At 45.7% G+C, this 13,331-nt stretch overlaps 1 protein-coding gene across 3 annotated transcripts in view; it reads left to right on the forward strand.

The window, feature by feature from the left end:
* HELZ (helicase with zinc finger) overlaps positions 1-13,331 on the forward strand; it is a 221,909-nt gene that overhangs the window by 110,526 nt on the left and 98,052 nt on the right. For all 3 annotated transcript variants that reach the window (XM_068263178.1, XM_068263177.1, XM_068263179.1), the window contains exons 10-11: positions 1,814-2,111; positions 9,864-10,131. In XM_068263178.1, the coding sequence (XP_068119279.1) occupies positions 1,814-2,111; positions 9,864-10,131 (566 nt within the window). The remainder of the gene's footprint in view (positions 1-1,813; positions 2,112-9,863; positions 10,132-13,331) is intronic.

A 13,331-nucleotide genomic window follows, 5' to 3' on the forward strand; every position in this document is an offset into this window, starting at 1 on the left:
GTGATGCACTCTGCAACTAAACATGAGAAGGGGAACGCGGATTAGGAAGCGGCCGCTGCCTAAGCAGGTAATAGCAGCGGCGGCCGCGGGGGGAGCGGGGAGGGGGGGAGCGCTATACTGGGGCACTACCTACCCATATTGGACATTTTACTAGCTATACTGGGCCTTATACTAGCTATACTGGGCATTTTACTAGCTATACTGGGCACTATACTGGCTGTACTGGGCACTATACTACCTATACTGGGCACTATACTAGCCATACTGGGGCACTATACTAGCCATACTGGGGCACTATACTAGCCATACTGGGGTACTATACTAGCTAAACTGGGCACTTTACTAGCTATACTGGACACTACCTACCTATACTGGGCACTTTACTAGCTATACTGGGCACTATACTAGCTATACTGGACACTACCTACCTATACTGGCTATACTGGGCACTATACTGGCTATACTGGGCACTATACTAGCTAAACTGGGCACTTTACTAGCCATACTGGGCACTTTACTAGCCATACTGGGCACTCTACTAGCTATACTGGGCACTCTACTAGCTATACTGGGCACTATACTAGCTATACTGGGCACTATACTAGCTATACTGGGCACTATACTGGCTATACTGGGCACTGTACTGGCTATACTGGGCACTGTACTGGCTATACTGGGCACTGTACTGGCTATACTGGGCACTGTACTGGCTATACTGGGCACTATACTAGCTATACTGGGCACTTTACTAGGGCACTTTACTAGGGCACTATACTAGCTATACTGGGCACTATACTAGCTATACTGGGCACTTTACTAGCTATACTAAGGCACTACCTACCCATACTGGGCACTATACTAGCTATACTGGGACACACTGGGGGGCTGCACCAATCCAGCATTTCCTACCCCCGGCTTATATGGGGGTCAATCATTTTCCCCTGGTTTTTCAGGTAAAAGTTGGGGGGTCGACTTATATGCGGGTCGGCTTATGTGCGAGTATATACGGTAATTGTCAATACTGCTGGGGAGGTTTTAACTTGCCAGTATGTTTTTGGGATATGAGAAGAAACCACGTCACCCAAATATACAGACTCCATGCAGATAATATCCTGACTGGTATATGAACCACACTGGTTATGCCTCCATCCAGCCTTTTAATGATCTCATCACCTGGTCTCTGCACTATTGGTGGGTGGGAGGAGCCTCATAGTATGGCCTGAGAGGTACTCTGCTTCTACCTGTGCTGCTGAGCCTGCCAGGTCCCTGCACCATTACTACATCCAAGCACTGGTGTCATAGGGACAGGGGCAAAGGTGACTCCTAGTCAGATTGTAATATAACTTTAGTGACTCGCAGGGGCTCTGTACAACCTTCTTTGTGACTGCAGCCAGTCATTCTATGCAGCTTCACTGTCAGTTAGGAAAGCAGTGAACCACTATAGGGCAACTTTATTATTCACCTCAATGTAACTTTCTTTTCTATTCATACCTCTTGCTGGTCTGGAGTAAAAAAAAAAAATGAATATACACATGTAGGTTATGTTTCATAGTTGCCTGATTATAGATGTAAAAGATCATTTTTTTTAAGCTAAATAGAAAACAAACAAACAATTAAGTCCACTAAAAGGTTTTAAGAACAGTAGTAAAACACCTGTGTTAGAAGCCATTGATGGAATCACCCCACTATAGCAAACCTTTTTGGAGACCGGTTTGGGGACAGTGCAGCCCATAGGGAGGGGCATGACAGAAGTAGCGCTGGTAATATGTAATTTCTTGGAAAGTCTGATGTGTTGTGTTGTTGAATTTTGCAGCCTGTGAGAATTCTCCAGCGGGTGGCGCTGTTGTACGACGCACACAGGCCTCATTTCAGCATTGTGGCAATATCCGCTGGTGATGGCAACACACAGATACCCCAGGTTGTACCAGAAAGCTGCCAGGAGTGGATGGGCGACAACCTGCCCCAGAATGGGATGGACCATTGCCTGTATGAAGTAGTCATCAACTTCTCCACCGAAATCTTTGGGACGTTCCGGCAAACAGTCGTGTTTGACTTTGGGGAGGAACCGGTGCTAATGCAGAGAATTATGGTGGATGCTGCTTCAACTGAAGGTAACCGGCTGCATGATAACTCGGTGGATGCTGCATGTATCTGAGACACTGCAAATGTGTTTGGTTAGTGCGCAAGTAAATGTTAATAAGTACAGGTACAGTGAATGACACCAACGCTATGTCTGCTGTCCGCTTTCTTTTTTTGTGGTTTATAAAGTTTTTAATTTATGTCTGAAATCTCTGACATCTATGTGGGCAGAGGTAGTATATCTCTGTGATTGAGTTGAGTTGTGTTTGTTTTTTTTCCCTTGTGAAAGCAGACTCTCCAGCGGATAACATTTAATGGGAGCTGTAACAGCTTTACATTGAGAAACCATTCAGGGACACACTTCCTCTCACAGCTGAAGCATTTCATTCCTTAAAGTATACCTGAGACGAAAGGAGGCAAAAGTTTTATACATACCTGGGGCTTCCTCCAGCCACCATCCAGCCTGATCGCTCCCTCACTGCCGTCAAAAGTCTCCTGGATCCTCCAGTAGCAGCCCCGTTCTTCTCAGACTGTCGGGTGTACTGCGCATGCATGGCCCAGACTCTCGCGCCCGCCCCACTGCGCTCCTGTTGGCGGGAATGTTCTGCGCCTGTGCATTACTACTGTGCAGGTGCAGCACGTTCCCAGCTGCGGGAGCGAGTCGGGGGAGCATGCTTGGCCGCACTGCGCCTGTGCATACTGGCCGGAGAGAACAGGGCTGCTACCAGTGGATCCAGGAGGCTTTTGACAGTGGCAAGGGAGCGATCTGCATGGAGGGGCAGCTGGAGGAAGCACCAGATATGTATAAAACTCTTGCCTCCTTTTGTCTCAGGTATACTTTAAAGCAGTCCTCTGGTGTAAACCTAAAACCTACATTATCATCACAGTCAGCAGAATTTGTAACAGAGTAACAGGAAAACATGTCTAAACTGACCACTTTTGCCATAAAATCCTGTTTTTATTGGTTAGCCACGCCCCCTTTCTGGAAAACTGCTCAGCTCAGTCAGCCCCTGGGGGACCTACTCCACTGGTGTAAGCCATGTGGGGGTCCCCTACATTAACCAAACTCTCCCCCCCCCCCCCAGCAAGCCCAGTCAGCCCCCAGGGTCCCCACTCCACTGGTCTTTCCAGGTGGTCTCCCGGTGACTGCTCCTGTGGCCCCTGTAGTAGAGAGCTGAGCCTGAGCTGCCTTGTAACAACTCGCCTGTCCCGACGTCTGCTCTATGGTTTCTTCAGCCAGGCTTCCTGTGTCTCCTTCATTCGGCACATGCTATGTGTAAATAACATGCACCGGACATATAGGAGAGGCAGGCAGCATGGCTGAAGATCGGAAAGGAGCAGCGGCAAGGACAGGCGAGTTGTTACAGGACAGCTCAGACTCCGCTACAGAACATGCGGGGCCGAGGGGCACAGGAACAGTAGGTGGGAGACCACCTGGGGGAGAGAGGGTGCAGCGATGCAGGGGCCTCTTGAGTGGTCAGGGCCCTGGGGCCATTGCTCACTTTGCCTCAATACAAGCGCCGGCCCTGGCGATAAGTAATGGTTTTTCCTTACTTAGGCTATTTAGGCTGCTAGCTAAACAGCAGTCTGGGCATTGGGGGACTCTGTGTGACCTCAGCTGAACTCTTTTACAAATCCTCTTTCTGCATATTGGTTGTAGACTATTGGCTGTATACTGCATGCAGTGTGTTCTCAACTCTGGTTAAAGGATAAGTGAAGTGAGAAGACTATGGAGGCTGCCATGTTTATTTCCTTTTAAACAATGCCAGTTGCCTGGCAGCCCTGCTGGTCTGTTTGGCTGCTGAAGTGTCTGAATAACACCAGAAACAAGCATGCAGCTAATCTGTCAGGTCTGACAATGTCAGAAACACCTGATCTGCTGCATGCTTGTTCAGGGTATATGGCTGAAATTATTAGAGGCAGAGGGTCAGCAGGGCTGCCAGGCAACTGGTATTGCTTAAAAGAAAATACACATGGCAGCCTCCATATACCTCTCTCTTCAGTTGTCCTTTCATTATTTCATTATTATCACTCCCGTCACGCCTGTGTATAGTTTCTCTCCACTCCTTATCATTCCTGTGCAGTTTTTTTCAGCACTTCAGGAAGCACTGAGTTTAATATAGCTTAAAGTCAATTTGTTCTATAAACTGTTAGAGTTAAATCCTTGTGAATTTCTTTGTGGAGCAGAGCGCCATGGGAAGACATTCAAACTTAGGCATGAAGCCCAACTAATCACAAAGATGAACATCACAACTTAATGCAGTTGTTGAAGTGGTGGGCAGAAGTCCTCACTCATGGACCAAATGTGTTTGCTAAATTACAGTGCAGCTCTCTTCCTTGCCCCTCTGGATTAAGCTGCTGAGCCCAAAGTTGAAAGGATAGTAGTTGCCACATAACATTTTTTTTACCATCCTTGCATTACAACAGGAACTATCTGGGGTTTGTAGTTCACAAAAGTAGGCAATGAGCTATTGTATTGAACTAGTCAGACAGTAGAGGTCTACATGTTTGGGTAGGTTCCCAGTTGCAGCTAAGCAGAAGTGCACAATAGGTTTTTGTTTTATTTTTTTAATCGGAAAAGTTCAGTTCAATAGTTATTCATATAATGTACATTAATCAAAATGATTGCTTTGAGCATTTCAAGGCCACACAAAAAGAAAACAAAGGGCGAATCCTTATCACTCGTTATATCTGTGCGTGTGTCTGACTTGCTGAACCTGTATTTGTTTTCTATACAGGTTCTCTTTGAGCACAGAGCGGTCTGTGTGTGCAGCGCAAGCTGTGCTGCAGCTCATGGTGCCGGATGATTTCACAGCTTCCCTCAGTGTAAAGGCCTCCGGCTGAACAGAAGCTCACTGAATGTTATTATTCCGCTCCTGTCTGCCTGTCTAATCAGTCAGAACTAAATAATAGGACAAATGCTTCACCTCTTTGTCGCATCTGTTCAGCGAGTGCCACGGATGCTCTCAGTGACGAGACACTGATGGCTGTTTCCCAGGAGTCACCTGCAAGTCATTTCCAAAGTGTCTCTTTCTAATTCTTTGGTTATCTAGTGGTGATCTCTGTCAGACAGTGCTGAACCTGCTGAAATGTAAAACCTTTAAAGAGCACATCACCTGCAGCTTAAAGTGGATCCGAGATGAAAAACTTACTATAACAAGTAACTTGTCTATATAGCTTATCTAAAGTTTAGATAGTTTACACCGCAAATCTATCTGCAAACAGCTTTAATAGAAAATGATCATTTCTGCTTGTGATACAATGACAGCAGCCATGTTGTTTGTAAACATTACACAGAGGCAAGCTTATCTGTATCTTGAGCAAAAAAACCTAATCCTCCTCCCTCCTCCACTCTGCCTCTGAAATCTCCGGCTAGTTATACCTCTCCCTCCTCCTGCCCAGACTGAGCTCCCATGAGCCCTTGCTACTGTCTGAAAGTGCCTTGGCTCTCTGAAACCTGTGGGCGTGGCTTGTTTAGTTTATAGGGAATTAGAGTATTAAAACAAAAGTATTTGGCTTGAGGAATGCCCTATAAACAATGAGTAAAAGTTCATCTCGGATCCACTTTAAGGTGGCCATACACCTAGCGTTTTTGTGGCCCGATCGACCATCCGATTTGAAAAGGTTGTCGAATTTAATGAAAATCGGTTTTGCAGCAAGAATGCTGGATTGATATTTTGACGGTTTTCGGGCCTGAAATCGTCTAATGTATTGATCAAACGTGCAGGGAAATCTCAGGCCAACGCGGTCGATAGCGTTGGCGGCAGTAATGGCGTGCAGTATCATCTGTGAACGCGACAAAACCCCCGGCGGCTGTCCCCCCCCCCCCCCCCCCAAATGATAATGTGCCTCTCACCTGTCCCGCCGCCGCAAGTGTTCAACTCCTCCTGCTTCCTCCATTTGCGTCCTACGTGGCTGCTGCGCATAGCGTTGGCGCGTACATGACTTCACACGCTGGTGCGGCAGCCACATGGTACTTGAATGAGGAAGGCGCAGCTGAACACTTGCGACGGCTGGACAGGTAAGGTTTTAATGCACAGGCACCGGAGGGGATTGGGCACATTATTATTGAGTTGGAAACCGCTCCTCAAGGCCAATTCTTGAGAGATTTCTTGCTGAAATCGATTGTGAATTGGCCTGCGATGTACGGACAGCCAACAGATCTCTCACTGTTTAGATGCATAGGCCTCTTTACATTTTCAGCTAGTGTACTGATGTAAGGTATAGATCTGGCCATAGAGGGAGGACAGTATGAGCACTGTTAACACAGCGCAGGAGATTTGGGCGCAGACGGCGCCACCATAGGCTGTAATAGGAATTTCGGCTATAGCAGCACACAGTGAGTAACTTGGGCACCATTAAAAGACGGAGCTCAAATTACTTTTAAAACACTGTAATTCATCTGCTAGCAGTAGCTGAAAGCCGAATTACATGGTTCCGCCACTATCCATGGCGGCCTGGAGGGGGAATAGTAATTACCGCCGCCGGGACTTGTGCAGGAGCAGGGTAAGCCGTACATCTGCTTAACCTGTGCCCAAATCTCCCGGCAGCATATTCATAGGTATGTGACAGTATTGCTTTCTAAGTGGCTGGGCTGACTTTTTCCATTTTACTATGCAAATTGCTGGTTGATTGTACACTTTCTTCTTCATAATACCACATTCTGCCTGTGGGCCTTTATAAAAGAGCCAATCACAGGGAGACAGGGAGACACTGCTGTCTTTACAGATTAAAGCAGATATTTGGGAGGGGGGGGAGCAAGTGTATGCTCCCACACAGACGTTTCTACTTGCGGGTGTGTTTTGCATCAGGAATATAATCTTTGATTCATGTAAAACTAATCTAGGAAACTGTCCTTACACTAAACAAGCCTTACCCACAGCTCCTTTTGTGCCTTGGCACTGTAGTAAGGGCTTATGGGAGCTCAGTCTGGGCAGGAGGAGGTTACTAGCCATTGATTTCAGAGGCTGAGGGGAGGAAGAGAGGGGACTGAATTTACACACAGGCAAGCTGATAGCATCTCCAGTCCGCAGCCTGTGACAATGTGACAAACAGAACATGGCTGCTCTCTAAACGTTAGATAAGTTACTTGTTATAGTTAGTTTTTCATCTCGGATCCGCTTTAAACTTTTTTTTTTTTTTTTTTTTTTTAAATGGAGGAATAGTAATGCGCAGTAACTGTGCATAGCCTCCAGGTATTAAGTACAAAGTAATTCATCTTTGGTCTTCGGTCCTAGCCGGGGAGGTGTTGCCTTACTTCCTGTCTTTCATGTCTGTTGGACAGGAAGTAAGGAGAAGCACTTTGACAATAACAAAGGAATACCCAGATAGCTCATGGTGAGCAAAAACCACTAAAGTATAAAAGGCAAAGAGAGACCAAAAAACCCGCCTATTAAAAGGCAATGCTAAATGTAATTTTGCCTTCTTACAGGACAACTGCCTTGTGAAGGCTGCTGTACTAATTTCCTTTTAAGCAATACCAGTTGCCTGGCTATCCTGTTGATCCTCCGTCTGTAATAATGAAGTAATAGCCCCTGAACAAGCATGCAGCCGATCAGCGGTTTCTCACATTATTGTCAGATCTGGCAAGATTAGCTGCATGCTTGTTTCTGGTGTTATTCAGACACTACAGCAGCCAAATAGATCAGCAGGACTGCCAGGCGTGTTCTTCTCATGTCAGTTGTGCTTTAAGTGCGCAACTGGGATTTCCCATAATGCACCACTCTCAAATATGTAAATCATCCCTTTATCCAGATGTGTAGCCTTGCTTTCAAATAATTTATTTGCATAATCGGGAGTCATGCATCAGCAAATACCTTCTATTTCTAAAGCTGAAGTATCACAAACACCTTCTGTTTTAGGAAGGCAACAATTACATTTGACTACAACACAAACTGCAGATACGCAAGACTTTTGTAATATAAATATATATATATATATATATATATATATATATATATATATATATATATATATATATATATATATATATATATATATATATATATATATATATATATATATATTAGTGGAGGAAATAATTATTTGACCCCTCACTGATTTAGTAAGTTTGTCCAATGACAAAGAAATGAAAAGTCTCAGAACAGTATCATATCAATGGTAGGTTTATTTTAACAGTGGCAGATAGCACATCATAAGGAAAATCGAAAAAATAACCTTAAATAAAAGATAGCAACTGATTTGCATTTCATTAAGTGAAATAAGTTTTTGAACCCCTACCAACCATTAGGAGTTCTGGCTCCCACAGAGTGGTTACACTTCTACTCAATTAGTCACCCTCATTAAGGACACCTGTCCTAACTAGTCACCTGTATAAAAGACACCTGTCCACAGAATCAATCAATCAAGCAGACTCCAAACTCTCCAACATGGGAAAGACAAAAGAGCTGTCCAAGGAAGTCAGAGACAAAATTGTAGACCTGCACAAGGCTGGAATGGGCTACAAAACCATTAGCAAGAAGCTGGGAGAGAAGGTGACAACTGTTGGTGTGATTGTTCGAAAATGGAAGGAGCACAAAATGACCATCAATCGACCTCGCTTTGGGGCTCCACGCAAGATCTCACCTCGTGGGGTGTCAATGGTTCTGAGAAAGGTGAAAAAGCATCCTAGAACTACATGGGAGGAGTTAGTGAATGACCTCAAATTAGCAGGGACCACAGTCACCAAGAAAACCATTGGAAAAACATTACACCGCAATGGATTAAAATCCTGCAGGGCTCGCAAGGTCCCCCTGCTCAAGAAGGCACATGTGCAGGCCCGTCTGAAGTTTGCCAATGAACACCTGAATGATTCTGTGAGTGACTGGGAGAAGGTGCTGTGGTCTGATGAGACCAAAATAGAGCTCTTTGGCATTAACTCAACTCGCTGTGTTTGGAGGAAGAAAAATGCTGCCTATGACCCCCAAAACACCGTCCCCACCGTCAAGCATGGGGGTGGAAACCTTTTGCTTTGGGGGTGTTTTTCTGCTAAGGGCACAGGACAACTTAATCCCATTAACGGGAAAATGGACGGAGCCATGTATCGTGAAATCCCGAACGACAACCTCCTTCCCTCTGCCAGGAAACTGAAAATGGGTCGTGGATGGGTGTTCCAGCACGACAATGACCCAAAACATACAGCAAAGGCAACAAAGGAGTGGCTCAAGAAGAAGCACATTAAGGTCATGGAGTGGCCTAGTCAGTCTCCGGACCTTAATCCAATAGAAAACCTATGGAGGGAGCTCAAGCTCAGAGTTGCACAGAGACAGCCTCGAAACATTAGGAATTTAGAGATGATCTGCAAAGAGGAGTGGACCAACATTCCTCCTAAAATGTGTGCAAACTTGGTCATCAATTACAAGAAACGTTTGACCTCTGTGCTTGCAAACAAGGGTTTTTCCACTAAGTATTAAGTCTTTTATTGTTAGAGGGTTCAAAAACTTATTTCACTCAATGAAATGCAAATCAGTTGCTATCTTTTATTTAAGGTTATTTTTTCGATTTTCCTGCTATCTGCCACTGTTAAAATAAACCTACCATTGAAATGATACTGTTCTGAGACTTTTCATTTCTTTGTCATTGGACAAACTTACAAAATCAGTGAGGGGTCAAATAATTATTTCCTCCACTGTATATATATTATATACCTTTTTTTTTTTTTTTGCATTGTTAAATACTACACACACACAGTAGTCTATGACCCCAATGAGGGCTGCAAACTTTCCCCAGTCTGTAGCAAACACCTAAATATGAGTTATTTATCATGTTGTTTTTATTCTTGACAGATCTTGAATACTTGATGCAAGCCCGTCAGCAGCTGCTAACTACAGCGAAACGCTGGGATTCCATGTCCAAAACCATTATAGAATATGAACCTAATGAAACTACTGAACTAGAGAGGAGCCTCCTCAGCAGATACCAAATCCCCCTCTCAGCAGACCAGCTCTTCACCCAGTCTGTGCTGGACAAGTCCCTGACCCGGACCAACTACCAATCCCGCCTGCACGACCTGCTGTACATCGAGGAGATAGCACAGTACAAGGAAGTCAGCAAGTGAGTGTGTGCCATTCCTCCAGGCCTGTGGGGGGCGCTGCTGCAGGTGTCGTGCTTTTGTCATAAGCCCTTCAGCCTTGCGGGGAAACCTTCACTCTGGATACATCCAGTTTCATTGAATCTTGTGGCTATCTGTACATTGCTTACTTCCCAATCAATAACTTCCAGTCAGTTTTGCATGGTTTATTGTATATAATAAGTGAAAGAGCTAATGGGGGAAGCAGGAAGCCTCAGGTAAGTCTTTTCTAGGGGCTGAAACACAACCGCTGGCTGTGTCCCTGGTTGTAGCATTCCCTTTATTTCCTGCTCATGTCATAAGAGTGTGGTGCTGTCTCACAGGAATAAGGTGTTGGGGGGGGGTCCTTCATCGATGAGATCTGCCCAACATCACTTTGCTGCTTCCCACTTTGGGGTGTTTCTCATGTGGGCGCAAGGGCTACCCAAACGAGAGAGCAGAGATCTTATCAAGTTCCCAAGAGTAGAAGATTCCTATAGATCAGGGGTCCGAGACCTTTTTGGCTGAGAGAGCCATAAACGCCACATATTTTAAGATGTATTTCCATAAGAGCCGTACAATATGTTTCAAACTGGGACAGTGAGCATGCGCAGCAGAGGGCTGTCCCTGTTGCCATGGTGATGTGTATAGGTGGATCCGCCGGGCAGCGGAAGTTTCAGACACATCTTCTGCTTCTATTGGGTTTCCGCATCATCAGCAATTTCCCCGAGAGCCAGGCAGGAGAAATACCGACTAACAGCTTGTACAATTTAGCTAGCTGACTTAGGCGTTGATTCACTTTGTACGACGAGATTCACGCACTTTGGCCCAATATTCTGCATTTCAAGTGACAGGCAGCCTATTGGGCCAATCAAAGTGCGGGGATCTCGTCCTACAGTCACTGGACCTGAAAGGGTCCAGGGAGAAACAATTGAAGCAGCTGTTAGTTTTGGGGGGAGTGCAAGTAAGTTAGTGGTGCATGCTGCAGCAGTAACATGCCTACTTTTTAAATGTTACTTGCACCTCCACACTAAGCTGTGCTGCTTGAGCAGTGTAGATTAGTGAATCAACCCCTACTGATTTGTATGTGAGCCAGATGTAGCCATCAAAAGAGCCACTTCTGGCTCCCGAGCTATAGGTTCCCTATCCCTGCTATAGGGGGAACGGTAAGTATGCAGGGCTGGGGACTGGCGAGTGCAGAGGCATCATCACCTGACGAGATGCAGCAGTACCTGGTAACTGGATATCAGAAGAAACCCTCAGATGGCGTTTCTCTCCAGCATCCACCACTGAAATATTATTTCTATATGGAATTGTTGTGATTTCACCTGTAGCCTTTAGTGTTACCATTAGGCTGTTATGCCATTCATAGTCCCGTTGTGCATTTTCTTTGTCCCAGCCATGCACTGATGATAGTACAGCACACTTCACAGATCCACCACAAGAGGACTCCAGTGTAACTTGATGGAAAGGTGAAAGCAGTATGAAACTCAGCATTTCTTCATCGCTTTAAAATATTAATTACAGCATAAAAACTACTACCAGAAAAAACACTGGTAGCAGAACAGCCTTCAAACTGTTAAACACAGCACTTTCTTCTTCAGTGGGAAGCTTATGCTTGGTACACACCATGCAATTTCCCGTTAGATAGACTAAAGGCTCATACACAAGTCTGTTAACTGCACGATTATCAAACAACTTGAAGAAGTTGGACAACTTTTGTCAAGTAAGACGTGCAAACGACAAGGCGTTATCACTGATAAGAGGCGACCAGCGGCTGATAAGACACAGCTCAAGTCAATCCAACAGTTGTATTGACTTGAGCTGCATCTTATCAGTCGGAGGCTCCCAGAATATAATTATCTTAAATCAGTGGTCCTCAAACTAAAAAAGGAAAAAGTTTGCGCTTGTGTGCATGAATGTATTGCTGCTAGAGGTGGGGTCGGCTCAGACCCAATGATGGAGAAAATGTGTATAGTACCTCAGCGCAAAAAGGGGTGTGGAACTTGCCCCGGGCTATGCAAGCCCACTCGAGATGTAAGCAGATGACAGTACAGTACCTTAATAGAGGTTACATCTAGCCAAATACTTGCTGTAATCCCGATCAAGTATCACAGCGGCGGGGGATAAGAGCTAGCTCGCTCTACCACTTCCTGTTTCCGGTCCGTCAAGCCCTACTGCCAGTAGGGTGCGTGCTGCACTGCAATGTAGTTCCGTGCGCCAATAAAATCACACCGGACAGCCTAAAAAAGAGGTAGGCAACATATAGTGCAGAGAGTAGCGAAATGAGTGGCCACCGCTTAGGAATCACTTACTAGAAGCAGAGCTTGTTTATTGCACGTAATAAAACACGTAGACTCCTCTCCCGACTCGAGTTTCGGCTGTATGCCTTCCTTACATCTCGAGTGGGCTTGCATAGCCCGGGGCAAGTTCCACACCCCTTTTGGCGCTGAGGTACTATACACATTTGGTCCTCAAACTAAGGCTCGCGTGCCGAATGTGGCACCCTTAGGCTTTTTTTTACCGGCCCTTCACACGAAATGTATTATATATAGATGTGGCCCACTGCATTTTTAAATATTGGTGGTCCGCATATAGAATAGCAGAGCTGGCACTACCCTACCACATGGAAGCCAGAAAGCAGTCATCCGCTGGCTTCCAATCCTAGGTATGCTTCACTGTCTGGCGCACAAAAACTTCTCTGGGAACCGCATGAATGTGTGTGCCCATGTGTAGGGGTGGATAATTTTCAGTGCATGCAATTACTGGAGACTGGGTAGTGGTTTGTTTGTTTTTTTTTTTGGGGGGGGGGGGGGGGGGGAGGATGACATTATGGCTGACATATGACTTGGTATGCTAGGGTCACAATATCTGCACTTGCTGTGTTGGTGGTATAATAACTGCACTTGCTGAGTTGGGGGGGATACTATCTGAACATGCCGGCATACTGAGACATGAGGCTGCACTTGTTAGTAGGCACTGTCTGCTAAACCTAGGTTCAATGTAATGTTTTTCTATAGCAGTCTGAAGTATTTTGACCCGGCCCTTGACCGATAAAAGTTTGGGGGCCCCCTATCCACTTAACGACCGCCTAACGCCGATAGGCGGCAGCTGGTCGCAGTGGTGTTTCCATGGAAACGGCCCTATGTCAGTTCACGCCGGGGGGCTCCGTGAACAGCCTGCGAGCCTCCGATCGCGGCTCGCA

This window comes from Hyperolius riggenbachi, chromosome 12 (assembly GCF_040937935.1).
Source record: "Hyperolius riggenbachi isolate aHypRig1 chromosome 12, aHypRig1.pri, whole genome shotgun sequence".
Classification (NCBI taxonomy): Eukaryota; Metazoa; Chordata; class Amphibia; order Anura; family Hyperoliidae; genus Hyperolius; species Hyperolius riggenbachi.